Here is a 14741-nt window from a genome sequence, read left to right as displayed (position 1 = left end):
GCTTAACTTTTGAGTAAAAATAATCAGCAATGGCGGGTGAAGATTTCCAGCATAAGACGTTGCCCTCATTCTGCCAAAGGCTTCGCCAAAGAGGGAGGAGGAGCGGGCAGAGGTTCAGGGCACTCTCTTCCCCTTGGGGTGAGAAAATGCCTGTAAAGGCGGAAGATAATCAATAATCAACGGCATGAGGATGGCGAAGGTAGTGGAAACCACTGCATTAAAAACACGTAATGTGTATTCACAAGACATGTTGCCTGTAACTGAAAAAGTGTCATGATGATCTCTCCATTGTGTAACGCGTCCTCTTATATTATTATGTTTTGCTATTGTTGTTGTTAGAAAAATCATTATTCAGTCGGTCGTCGAAATTTTGAAATAAAAGTTATTGTGGATGTCGCGTAATAAATATTTCGCGTGAAGCGCTGTTGCGACACAGGCAAAGGTCATCTGTGGAAACTAAGCCACTGAATATTACAAATAATGTTGTTAAAGAATACGGCCGACTGACCACATCAAATAAGAGGGCACGTACATTCGCGAATGAGTGGTCAAAATAAATAAATAAATAAATAAACGTTAATACTGTGTAGGAAATATAGTTACGCTTGTACACACTCAAATGTATGCGAACATAACGAACGGGACAGAGGCATGTACATTTTGAGTGTAATCATCCCCCGTGGCCTGGATAAAAAGAATTACAGTTAAATGCATTTATTCATCGTAGAACGTAAATGCGTGGGCTTCGAAATTAAATGAAAAGAAAGACTGCAGGTTCTGAATGTCGCGGCAAATATATTGAAATTGACGGTAGCGGCCACGAAAGGAAAAAGATGAACACATTCACGTACCTCTATTATTGAGCAGCGTCGCCGTGAAGATCATCGCCTCCATCCAAATTCTCTGCATAAAATTAAAATAATAGTAATAATTTTCCAGAATTTCAGGAGCTGGGACTCATGGTATCACAAAAGACGAAATCGCTCTGCTTCAAAATAACTTTCATTATTTAACCCAATGTTATTAGTAAAAAATGGCACAATACTTCTTAACACTAGGACAGGATAAAAGCGAAAGGTAACTTATTCTAAAACTAATAAACGAAGACCGTAAAGCTTCTTTTGTTCAGCAAATGCTTTACGCATTAATCTCTGGTAGTTGAACTAGTGTCTATATATCCACAAAAAAATTATATAATTCCTTTACAATTGGAAAAAGATTCCGTACTAGTTCCTCCTTCGGATCTCCGGGAGGGGACTGCCAAGGGGAAGACAACCACAAGAAAAAGATTGATTAACAAACGAAAGGATAACCTTCTTCGAGCCGGGTCGCGGAATGTCAGAAGTTCGATCGTGGCAGGGAAGCTATAAAATCTGAAAAGGGAAGTCCTAAGGCTCAATCTAGATACGGTGGGCACCAGTGAAGTGAAATGGAAAGAAAACAAGGATTCTGGTCAGATGAGTATAGGGTAATACCAACAGCAGCAGAAAATGCTATAAAGAGAGTAGGATTCGTTACGAACAGACAATGAGTTACCGTGAACAGTTCAGTGGTAGGGTTGATCTTATCAGAATCGACAGCAAACCAACACCGACAACAATAGTTCTGTTATTCATCGACGTCGCAAGCCGAAGCTGACGAGATGGAGACAGTATATGAGAATATTGGACGGGTAATTCAATACGTAAAGGGGGATGAAAATCTAATAAGTCATGCGGAATTGGAATGCGATTGTAGGGGTAGGAGTAGAAGAAAGTGTTACTGGAGAATATAGGCTTGGTACTAGGAATGAGAGAGGAAAAGACTAATTGAGTTCATTAATAAATATCAATTACTAATAGTTTATTCTCAATTCAAGAATCACAAGAGGAGGAGGATGTATAGTTGGAAAAGGCCGCGTAATACGGGAAGATTTCAGTTTTTTTTACATCATGGTCAAAGATTCCGATATCATGTACTGGGTTGTAAGGCATACCATGGAGCAGATATAGACTCAAATCACAATTTGGTGGTAATGTGGAGTAGTCTGAAGTTAAAGAGACTATTCAGGAAGAATCAGCGCACAAACAAGTGATATACGAAGTACTACGAAATGAAGAGATATGCTTCAAGCTCTCCGAGCCTATGGACACTGCGGTATGGAGTAACTCAGTAGGCAGTTTCGTTGAAGAGGAATGAACACCTCTAAAAAGATCAATCACAGATGCCGGAAAGGAAAACATAGGTACAAGGAAGATATCTGCGAAGAAATCATGGATAACACGACGAAAGAAGGAAGTACAAAAATGTTCAGGGAGATTCAGAAATGCAGAAATACAAGTCATTTAGGAATGAAATAAACAGGATCTGCAGGAAAGCTAAGGCGCAATGGCTGCATGAAAAATGTGAAGAAATCGAAAAAGAAATGATTGTTGGAAAGACTGACTCAGCATACAGGAAAGCCGAAAACTCCGGTGAAATTAAAAGCAACATTAAGTGTGCAATGGGGTTTCCACTGTTAAATGCAGAGTAGATGGCGAACAGGTGGAAAGATGACGTGATAGAAGAAGAAACAGGGGGCGAATATAGGAGAGATAGGGGATCCAGTATTAGAATCAGAATTTAAAAGAGCTCCGGAAAACTTTAGATAGAATAAGGCATTGGGGTTAGCTAACATGCCATCAAATTTCTAAAATCATTGGGAGAAGTGTCAACAAAACGTCTATTCACGTTGCCGTGTAGACTGTATGAGACTGGCGTTATACCATCTGACTTTCGAAAAAACATCATCCAACAATTCCGAAGACTGCAAGAGCCGACAAGTGTGAGAATTATCACAGAATCAGATAAAAAGCACATGCATCCAAGCTGCTGGCAAGAATAATATACAGAAAAATGGAAAAGAAAACTGGGACTATGTCAGACGACGATTAGTGTACCTTTAGCAGAGGGAAAGGCGCCAGAGAGGCACTTATGACGTCACAGTTAACAATGACACGTTCATAGGAGTTGTCAATCTGGAAAAATCGTTCGACAATGTCAAATGGTGCAAGATGTTCAAAATTCTGAGAAAAATTTGGGTGAGTTATAAGGAGAGACGGGTAATATACAGAATGTAGAAGAATCAACAGGAAACAGTAAGTGTGGAGGTCCAAGAACGAAGTACTCGGACAGGAAGGGTGTAAAACAGGGATGTAGTCTCTTGCCCCTACTGTTCAATCTATAAGTCGCAGAAGCAGTGTCAGAAATAAGAATAAAAGATTGAAGGGTGGAATTAACAATCAAGGTAAAAGCATATTAACGCTAAGATTCGCTGATGACATTGCCATGCTCAATTTAAGTGAAGAAGAGTTACAGGATTTGCTGAATGGAATGAGCAGTCTAATGAGTGTAGAATATGGATCGAGAGTAAATCGAAGAATGACGAAAGTAATGAGAAGTAGCAGCTATGCGCACAGCGAGAAACAACATCAGGATTGGCGATCACGAAGTAGATGAAATTAAGGACTTCTGCTACCTAGGCAGCAGAATAACCGGTGAACAGGGAGAACATAAAATTCAGATTACCACTGGCAAAAAGGTCGTTTCTGGCGAAAAGAAGCCTGCTAGTATCAAGCATAGGCATTAATTTAAGGAAACAATTTCTGAGAATGTACACTTGGAGCACAGCATTGTATAACAGTGAAACACGGACAGTGGGAAAACCGGAATGGAACAGAATTGAAGCATATGAGGTGTGGTGCTACAGAGGAAATTTAGGTGAAGTGATAAGGTAAGGAATGATGAGGTCCTGTCGAGATCGTCCAGGAAAGGAATACATGGAGAACACTGAAAAGAAAAAGGGATAGGATGATAGGACATGCAGTAAGACATCAGGGGAATAACTTACACGGTACTAGAGGAAGTTTTAGAGAGTAAAAACTAAGAGGAAGACAGAGATTGGAATACATCCAGCAAATAATTAAGGACCTATGTTGCAAGTGCTGCTCTAGATAAAGAGTTTGGCACAGGTGAGGATTTCGTTGTGGGCCAGAACCACAAATGGCCCGAGGAAAAAAAAAAAAAGGTATATGGTGCCCTTATTGCTCTTAAGAGAACGCTGAATGCATAGGGCTATGAACACATTTTACAATATTGTGTACTGCTTACATTAAAGGAGCGGTTCATAGACGATGATTGTTTCAGCATGACAATGCACCCTATTATAAAGCAGCATCTGTGAGGCAATGGTTTGTGGACTGCAACATTCCTGAAATGGACTGATCTCCCAGAGTCCTGATACGAACTCAATAGAACAGCTTTGTGATGCTTGTGGGGTACATTGTTCTCATGGACGCGGGATGGCGGCTGCTGATGTAGATAAAGAAAATGAACCACCACACCCGTATCATCAAAGAAATTTATTTCAAACGACTAGTTGCGTCGAAACACTTACGCCATCTTCAGATCCACTGTAGATAAAAAGAGTTCTTTTATTTCTTGTCACCACTTAACACGTTGTAGAGAATATACTCCACATGTATACAGTCCATAGTAACTTGCACTACATGAGGTGCACGATTCGTCGTTCAAGGGATTAAAGAACTCATTTCGTTTACGGTGAACCTGAAGATGTCGTAAGTTTTGTGCCGAAACTAGTTCAAAAGGTTCAAATGGCTCTGAGCACTATGGGACTTAACGTCTGAGGTCATCAGTCCCCTAGAACTTAGAACTACTTAAACCTAACTAACCTAAGGACATCACACACATCCATGCCCGAGGCGGAATTCGAACCTGCGACCGTAGGAGTCGCGCGGTTCCGGACTGAAGCGCCTAGAACCGCTCGGCCACCGCCCGAAACTAGTTGTTTGAAATAAATTTCTTCGATTATACGGCTGTGGTGGTTGGTTTGCTTTACTTTTGTGACGGGTTCGAATGTCGATTTCGTTCCAGACCCCAGCGTCCAACATCACTAGCATCTCTGTTTTCGGCTCTTGAGGAAGATACCTAATTGAAAGTGTCCCCAGCAGAACTTAAGCTTTCATAAAGGTGAAGGGTGTACACGCCCCACATTAATGTCCACTAATAGACGTCCACATATTTTTGTTGAGGTGGTGTACGGTGCTGGGGTCAGTACAGTGTCCAGAGACATTACGGACGATGACTCAAAGTTGTGCCAGTAACGGCGGCAATAATGGCGATACTTTTAATGCGCTGCCGCTGCCGGCGGCGGCCCGCGTTCCTCCAGGTCCGCCCCCCACCACCTCCCGCAGCCCACCACCCCTGCGCCGCCCCTCCTCCTCCTCCGCCTCCTCAGCCTTGCGAGCGCGCCTTGGCTGCGGACCCAGTAGCGCTCAGGTGTGACTCGAGGAAGGTCCGTGTTTCCGTCGTCCAGATCCCAAGCAGGAGGCCGCCGCGCGATCATCAAGATGCCCTGCTCAGCCGTCACGCTGTCCATGGCCACCATCACGGCCATCGTGGCCGTCGCCCTGCTGGCCATCGCCTTCTCCACCGACAACTGGCTCTACATCGAAGTGAAGCGCGCCCAGATACAGGTGGGTCCTCTCGCCTCGCCAGCGCCAGCCAGTGGCCAACGCTCCCTATGCTGCTCGCTGGCTTCTGGTCCCCCTCCGCCAATGGATCTGCTAAGCGACGGAAAGAAAAGATATATTCGCGGAAATCTAGATAGCTACCAGGTCTCATCGACTGGAAAGTGGTGGTCTCCAGCTGTGCTCTGCCACAAGTGTAACGCCATTGACCAGTTGACCAAGTGTGAACGTAGTTCTTCAAGATCTCCACTTGGTTCCGTGGTTGATCCTCAAATAAAAACTTTCTAAAGCGAAGCTCACATAAATTTTTCATTATTTACAACAACCGGTTTCTACCAACTTTGCTGTCATCTTCAGGTTTTCAAAAATATTTATTAAAAAAGTGTTCATTTTGAGTTGAAATCGAACGCCAAGCTGTCAAGTTAATGGCTAGAAAGTTACACATATTTAAATGTTTGCCATAAATAAAAGATTTAAAATCAAAAAGCACGTTGTGGACAACGCCATATCCGCATATGTAACGCTTTTTTTTATTTTAGAGACTTTATTTGTACAAAGCTTTTCATAATGTACTACATTTTAGCCACTAACATCACAGTATGTCGTGAGGTTCCAACTCGAAATGAACACATTTTATAACAAACTTTTTTGAAGACCTGAAGATGACAGCAAAGTCTGTCGAAATCAGTGGGCTTTAGAAACTTTTTGTCAACTAAAATAGTTACTTCTCATTTCTCAACGTGAGAAAATTCTGTTGATCCTCAGACTATGTTCCGGATTGCAATTTTCATTTCGAGCATAATGTCATTGTGAATGCGAAAGTTACCTAGGGGTACAATACTTCAGATACCACCTTCCACATAATCACTTTAATACATCTGAATGAAAAAAGCTGACATCGGGCAAGATCCGTTTGGATTCTGGAGGATATAGGAACGTGCGAGATAATGCGCCCCTATGATTTGTCGTAGAGGATAGGTTAAGGAAAGGCAAACCTATTTTTATAACTTTTACAAATTTGGGAAATGCTTTTGACAGTGTTGACTGGAATACGCTCTTCGAAATTCGGAAGGTAGCAGGGATAAAATACAGGGCGCAAAAGATTACTTACAGCTTTTACAGAAACCAGACGGCAGCTACTTTAGTCTAGGGGCATGAAAGGACAGCTGTGGGTGAGAAGGAAGTGACACAAGTTTGTAGTCTATTCGCAACGTTATTCAGTCTGTACTTTGAGCAAGCAACAAAGAGAACCAAAGAATAACTTGGAAAACAGACAGAAAAGGTCTTGGAAGAGCAAGTCAATGGAACGGACAATGTCTTGAAAGGAGGATACAGAATGAACAACATCGAGAAAAGGAAAACAAGCTAATGGATTGTAGTCATATTAAATTAGGTGATGCTGAGGGAAATAGATTTGGAAACGAGACGCTTAAAGTAGTAGATGAGTTTTGTTATTTGGGCAGCGGAATAACAGAGGAGGGCCGAAGTAGAGTGGACACGAAATGTACACTGGCAATGGCAAGAAAAAAACAAGACACATTTCACAACATCGAATTTAGAGTTAAGTGTTAGGAAGTCTTTTCTGAAAGTAGTTGTGTGGAGTATAGCCATGTATGGAAGTGAAATGGACGACAAATAATTTGGACAATAAGAGAAAAGAAGCTTTTGAAATGTGGTGCTGTAGAAGAGTGCGGGAGGTTAGATGAGTAGATCATTTAATTAATAAGGAGGTACTGAATAGAATCGGGGAGAAGAGGAATTTGTGGCACAACTTGACTAGGAGAGAGCAGTTGGTAGGACACGTTCTGAGGCATCAATGGATCACCAATTTAGTATTGGAGAGAAGCGTGGAGAGTAAAAATCGTAGATGGAGACCAAGAGATGAATACACTAAGCAGTTTCGGAAGGATGTAGGATGCAGTAGTTATTCGGAGATGAAGAGGCTTGCACAGGATAGAGTAGCATGGAGAGCTGCGTCAAACCAGTCTTCAGACTGAGGACCGCAACAATAATAACCCCACATGTGTTTGCAGAAATATTGCAGGACTGGATAGAGCTTACCTAGAAAAAAAAAAAACAAATTCTTCTCACTACATAAACATGCTACACCACGTCTGTGCCATCGCCACACTAAAACGCCAAGAGGAGTCATTCAGCTAAAACGAATGTTCTAAAAGACGGAAGAAAATAATAAATAAAATACATAATAAACGTAAGAACCCACTGTTGATGGCACTCATGTACAGACACATATTTGAGCAAGTAATTTGAGGTGAATATATGTTTTTCCAACAACAAAAAGCAGAAAAGAAAGGTGGAGCCCAGTTGTACAAGCCACTTTACGAAACCACTCTCAGGTCATAGGAGCAATGCGTGGCCATATAATCTCCTAACAAAGCACAGATGATCGAGTGTGAATTTAATCATTCTCTTCATAAAGCACAGATTATCAAGTGTGAACTTAGTAATTAATTCCGCAGCTAATTCCGAGCGTGGTCATAAGACAGTTATACAGGGTGTCCCAGAGATATGGCCAGTTTTCAGGGACACGACAGGAATGATCATTCGAAGCAAAAAGAAAGTCTAGCAAACATGGGCTCTAAAATGTATACCTTAAGAGTTATGAGCACTTCTTCATCTTCGATACCGTGAAACAAATACTTTGGTTTCCATATTTAAGGTGGCGTCAGTACGGGCCAAAACAAGAAAGAATCGTCTGGTAAACATGAGCTGACACTTGTTCAGTAGTAGAGTTGGTAGCGAAGGTGTACAAGTGCTCGTAATTCTTAAGGTATGCACTTTAGCGCCTATGCTTACTTGACAAATTTTTGTTCTTTTGGTCGATACTATCAAAATACGGAAACAGGAGAAGAGGTTTGTTTCACAATACAGAAGAAGTGCTCGTAGCCCTAAGGTACCTGTATGCATTTTAGAGCCCACATTTACCAAACATTTTTGCTCCGAATTGTCGTTCCCGTCACATCCCTGAATATTGACCATTCCCCTTATGAAATCCTGTATGTATTGCAATTTTCACAGCCAGTCAGATTTTTAGTTAAAGCCGTCATCAACCTTAACATTGATTTGAACATCTCAGTGCATTACTAGGTATTGTCCTATTGTATGTTCCTTTCTCTAAGCTTTGAACTAACTTTGCCGTGCCGTTGTATGGGGATCTGCAGTCTAATGTGGACTTCAAACCATGGTACAACTTTGCATATGCCTGATATAAAAATCACTGCCAGGGATGACACAAGCAATAAATGGCAAAAAACGTCGTTGAACTGAAATTCAACTCTGCAACTACGGATTTGTACTGTGACACCCACCTAGCGCCTGAACCACATTAATGCGTTAGCAAGTGGCAAGTTAGGTTAGGTTAGGTTATTCTTTGCATTCCAAGTACCGCGGAATCATCCACTAATTTTTAATGCAGTTAAGTAGAAGTGTTCGCAATAAGGTTATAGGACTGGCTACAACCTGTTTTTGGCAAAACAAAAATTCTTAAGTTTCCTTGCCCATATGACTTTCGACACACATGTGTTATCAAGAGTGGAAACAGCTGGGGCAAGTTACCCAAACAAAATGAATGACTGTTATGCAAGCTAAGAAAACTTGTCATTAAGATATTATCTGAAAAAATAAGGGTCCTTGGATAATAGCATAGATGTACCGAAATGTCTCTGTGAAAAAGTATCCTGAAATAATACAACTCTGCAGCTAATTGCAGTTGGAGCGTGTGTTTGGAATACCAACTTTGCCTCGCTTTTAAGCAATTGCGAGACTAATCTTCTTCTCATTTCTCAGATTTAAGTAATTAAGTTTGATCACTTTTAGCAACGATTTAACTTTATTAGTTCCATTTTATCCACTGCCGTACGGTCTGTCAATTTTTATCAGACGTAACCTTGTACCATTTGTTTAAATGAAAGTTCCGCCATTCTGCTTTGTAGCCTCTTTACAGTCATGTGGATGAATTTTCATTTAAACAGTATTATATGACTGTGGCTCCAAACTATGGAGAGATTATCTTATACTATTCGATGTTCCAAATGTATATGGGTCGCGGTGTTTCCTTACATCCTGTCGGACCAGGCTCGTAATTGCTGCAGCGTTCTCTCTGAGTCGCTCGATGATTTTGCTAGGATGGTGTGGCACTTTCTCTATATTACGTGAAAACACATGAACTTATTACTATTGCTCTAAGTCCAAAATTTCCTTTGATGCAAACAGTTTTTTTCTGGGAACAAGAAAGTCCGCAGCGTGTGGTCTAGGAGCTGCCGACACGGTAGCTCATCGTGTTCGGTCAGAGGGTTAGCAGCCCTCTGTAATAACAAAAAAATAATAATAAAAAAGTAAAAAAAACTGAGTTAATCGATCAACAACGAACGTAAACAGATGTCTTACGACGTCCGCCCGGAGCAGATGCAACGAAGGAAAGCGAACAAAATGAGATTTATAAAAAAAAAAAAAAGGGGGGGGGGCTAGCGTTGCTGCCTCTGGATCACGGAGTCCTGGGCTCGATTCCCGGCCGGGTTGGGGATTTTTCTCTGCCCGGGGAATGGGTGTTTGTGTTTTCCTCGTCATTTCATCATATTTTGTAAGAGCGATTAGATTGGATTGTGAAAAGAAAATGGACTGTGTAAAAATTGGGACTTTATACGGGCACTGATGACTGCGCAGTTGAGCGCCCCACAAACCAAACAACATCATCATCTGAGAAGTAGAAACAAGGCAGTAGTGTCATATTTACACATAGGAAACTGAAACATTTTGCTCTGGACAGGAGCATGTGGAGAAACTGTGGCTAAGTTTTAATAGAATAATTGAAAACGATCTTCATAAATAAGTACCTAGTAGAACAGTACGTGATGAGAGGCACACTCAATGGTATACGGTTACTGTAAAGAAATTAAAGAAACAGAAAAATATGGTTCAAATTGCTCTGAACACTATGGGACTTAACTTCTAAGGTCATCAGTCCCCTAGAACTTAGAACTAATTAAACCTAACTAAACTAAGGACAGCACACACATCCATGCCCGAGGCAGGATTCGAACCTGCGACCGTAGCGGTCGCGCGGTTCCAGACTAGCGCCTAGAAGCGCTCGGCCACCCTGGCCGGCAAAGAAACAGATACTACAGTACAACAAAACAGGTGTAAAACACAAAATAGGACTAGAGATGGCAATATGCTGAATGTAACGCGCTAGGCTTTCAATGGGTCAACGTGTGAAGCGTTCAATGACTACTGCAGCAGAATACTGTCGAAACTTCTTTCACAAAGCCCAACGAAATTCCCTTCCTATGTAAAGGCTGTTAGTGGCACCAAAGTTAGTGTCCAGTCACTCATGGACAAAACAGGAAATGAAACCGAGAGTAACGAAGTAAAATTAGAAATACTGAATTCTGTTTCCAAATGTTCCTTTACATAGGAAAATCCAAAAGTATTCCCCAAATTTAATTCTCGCACCACTGCAAAGATAAGTGATGTTTGGAAACAAAAAAATATGGTTCAAATGGCTCTGAGTACTATGGGACTTAACTTCTGAGGTCATCAGTCCCCTAGAACTTAGAACTATTGAAACCTAACTAAACTAAGGACAGCACACACATCCAAGCCCGAGGCAGGATTCGAACCTGCGACCGTAGCGGTCACGCGGTTCCAGACTGTAGCGCCTAGATCCGCACGGCCACCCCAGCCGGCTGTTTCGAAACAGCTGAAACCGCTACAACTGAATAAAGCTCCGGGGCATGAAAATACTGGATATGACGTTCATTGTGAAAAGTCACATCTACTGCTGAGACTTAAATTTATGGATTAAGTTCAACTGGAAACATTTATGGAATGTAGCAGAAGACTCAATAAAAAACAAAACAAAATTCAAAAATTTACAATATAAAGTAGCTAGCTAGTTTACAACATTTTTAAAAGGTATGTGCGGGCTGAGCATCCCAGTCAGCTCATTTCCGCTTTGGGCGATTACACATTTGGAAACTACTGCAATGAAATCAGCGAACTGTATCACGCTAATTTTTCTGTTCGTCACAAACAAACAACTGGCACGTCGAGAAGACTGCTTCCATCGCCTCTTCCATACACAATATAGAATCACTGCCGCGCGGGGTAGCCGTCCGGTCCAGGGCGTCTTGTCGCGGTTCGCGCGGCTCCTCCCGTCGGAAGTTCGAGTCCTCCCTCCGGCATGGGAGTGTGTGTGTTGTCCTTAGCATAAGTTAGATTAAGTAGTGCGTAAGCCTAGGGACTGATGACCTCAGCAGTTTGGTCCCACAGCCCTTACCAAAACTTTCCAAAAATTTATAGAATCACTAGAAGCCATTACATTAATATTGCCTTCAACACTGAAGTCAAAGTTTAATCTGTTATGTTGAGTAAAGTTTCTTCTTGTCACTGCCGACTAATTATGTGGTTGGCTTGAAAACTTTGTTGTTTTCATTCTTCTGCTAACAGGTTTGTTACCTGCAGTTTCGTACGTTGCGATACCCCACCACTCCACTTCTTGAACGGGTTTACACATGACAGCACCTTCAAGTATTCCGTGAAACACCTTCCGCCATGTGACGTACTTTACCTGGTACTCACCGGATCAGAATTTCGTCAGTTGTTTGTGTAGTTCGTGTTGCACGGAACTCAAGTGTGCTTAACGGAGCAATTGGTCACTGATCCAAAAATCTGCGGCGTGCGTCTCTTAAATACGAGTTGCGTCCCCTTATATGACTGTGCTTTCAGATGCTTTGGAATCTACAAGTAGAGTAGCGTCGCTTTAATGTTTTGACTGTCTAGAAGGTAGATATCCCTATCTGCGACCAGCCATTAGCACGCCTACGTGACATATCGTCTTGTCCCATTGGAAGTCCCAGACAACGTGCGCCAAGGCTGTTAATTCAAATGGAGCATTGCACGCGATGATAACTAGTCACACAAGGTATTGTTAAGCATTGTCTGTTTAATCTGCGTAATATATTTGCGCAAGACAGATCGATAAAATATGATGGATATTACTAACAATCGATGTTCCGCAGAGGAAATACAATCTGTTTGGAATGTTACATTTTCTTCTGTCGCCCCGTAATTTGTTAGAAGATAAAAGAAAAACTTATTTCATCAAAGGAGTTTCAGGGGCTTTGGTGTCACACTTCAAGACAACGTAGTACCTAGCAGCAGGACTCAGAATAATTAAGTTCTCCGACGTGACCCATATTTTCTTACATTGCATTTGTGATTTTTCCATTTAACGTCACTTCTGCATACTTCAAAGAGAAGCAGTACTGTAGCTTTCACACGTTCCGCATTCAGCACAGTATTTATTGCCAATTCATTTGTGTTCTGTGTAGGTTGTGTGTATTGACAGGCTCTGAGCACTATGGGACTCAACTGCTGAGGTCATTAGTCCCCTAGAACTTAGAACTAGTTAAACCTAACTAACCTAAGGACATCACAAACATCCATGCCCGAGGCAGGATTCGAACCTGCGACCGTAGCGGTCTTGCGGTTCCAGACTGCAGCGCCTTTAACCGCACGGCCACTTCGGCCGGCTGTGTATTGACAGCTTTCTGAAAAAAAAAGCAATAGAAATATAGTTACACCATTGTCTTGAAAGAGTTTCTGTTTATACAAAAGTTAATACATCTAGTACAATATGTTTAGAGGAAACCTATTGCAGTGTAAAGATCAGCACAGGAATGTCAGAACATTTTGAAGTTGGAACTGGTCAGAGACAAGGAGACGCATTATCTCCAATACTTTTTTAATTAATTTTGTATATAAAAAAAAGACAGCATCAAATATTATACGCAGCTGGAATAAGACTGGGTTACTACACAATAAATTAGCTTGCATATGCGGACAGTAGCCTCTCCCCGATGTTATTCAATCTGTATATTGAGCAAGCAGTAAAGGAAACAAAAGAAAAATTCGGAGTAGGTATTAAAATTCATGGAGAAGAAGTAAAAACTTTGAGGTTCGCCGATGACATTGTAATTCTGTCAGAGACAGCAAAGGACTTGGAAGAGCTGTTGAACGGAATGGACAGTGCCTTGAAAGGAGGATATAAGATGAACATCAACAAAAGCAAAACGAGGATAATGGAATGTAGTCAAATTAAATCGGGTGATGCTGAGGGAATTAGATTACGAAACGAGACACTTAAAGTAGTAAAGGAGTTTTGCTATTTAGGGAGTAAAATAACTGATGATGGTCGAAGTAGAGAGGATATAAAATGTAGACTGGCGATGGCAAGGAAATCGTTTCTGAAGAAGAGAAATTTGTTAACATCGAGTATAGATGTGTCAGGAAGTCGTTTCTGAAAGTATTTGTATGGAGTGTAGCCATGTATGGAAGTGAAACATGGACAATAACTAGTTTGGACAAGAAGAGAATAGAAGCTTTCGAAATGTGGTGCTACAGAAGAATGCTGAAGATAAGGTGGATAGATCACGTAACTAATGAGGAGGTATTGAATAGGATTGGGGAGAAGAGAAGTTTGTGGCACAACTTGACTAGGAGAAGGGATCGGTTGGTAGGACATGTTTTTAGGCATCAATGAATCACAAATTTAGCATTGGAGGGCAACGTGGAGGGTAAAAATCGTAGAGGGAGACCAAGAGATGAATACACTAAGCAGATTCGGATGGATGTAGGTTGCAGTAAGTACTGGGAGATGAAGAAGCTTGCACAGGATAGAGTAGCTTGGAGAGCTGCATCAAACTAGTCTCAGGACTCAAGACCACAACGAACAACGAATGCGGACAGTGTTGTTATAATAACTGGCAGCAAAGAGAACTTGCATATCATGACAAGTTGTTACAGAAATAGTGCAAGGAAAGCAGGGTTACAAGTTAATAAGGGGCAAACTGAGTACATGGTAGTGGACAAGGCACCCGTTGAACGGACCTCATTGACGGTTGATGAAGTTAAAAAATGGCTCTGTGCACTACGGGACTTAACTTCTGAGGTCATCAGTCCCCTAGAACTTAGAACTACTTAAACCTAACCAAACTAAGGACAGCACACACATCCATGCCCGAGGCAGGATTCGAACCTGCGACCGTCGAGGTCGCGCGGTTCCAGACTGTAGCGCCTAGAAACGTTCGGCCACTCCGGCCGGCAGTTGACGAAGTCACTTTTAAAAGAACAGACATATTTCAGTATATGGAAAAATTTTACAGCTAGCAGAATAGAATGGAAATTGAGATTAAGGCAAGAATCACAGCGCAA

The 14741-nt window shown here is 41.7% G+C and overlaps 1 protein-coding gene across 2 annotated transcripts in view; it reads left to right on the top strand.

The window, feature by feature from the left end:
- The first annotated feature begins 5305 nt into the window (after positions 1-5305).
- Positions 5306-14741, top strand: part of LOC124595066 — a 321698-nt gene continuing 312262 nt past the window's right edge. For both annotated transcript variants that reach the window (XM_047133646.1, XM_047133645.1), the window contains exon 1: positions 5306-5513. In XM_047133646.1, the coding sequence (XP_046989602.1) occupies positions 5388-5513 (126 nt within the window). In that variant the 5' untranslated portion in view covers positions 5306-5387. The remainder of the gene's footprint in view (positions 5514-14741) is intronic.

The sequence above is a fragment of the Schistocerca americana genome, chromosome 2, assembly GCF_021461395.2.
Source record: "Schistocerca americana isolate TAMUIC-IGC-003095 chromosome 2, iqSchAmer2.1, whole genome shotgun sequence".
Lineage (NCBI taxonomy): Eukaryota > Metazoa > Arthropoda > Insecta > Orthoptera > Acrididae > Schistocerca > Schistocerca americana.
This window is presented reverse-complemented; position numbering and strand designations above follow the sequence as displayed.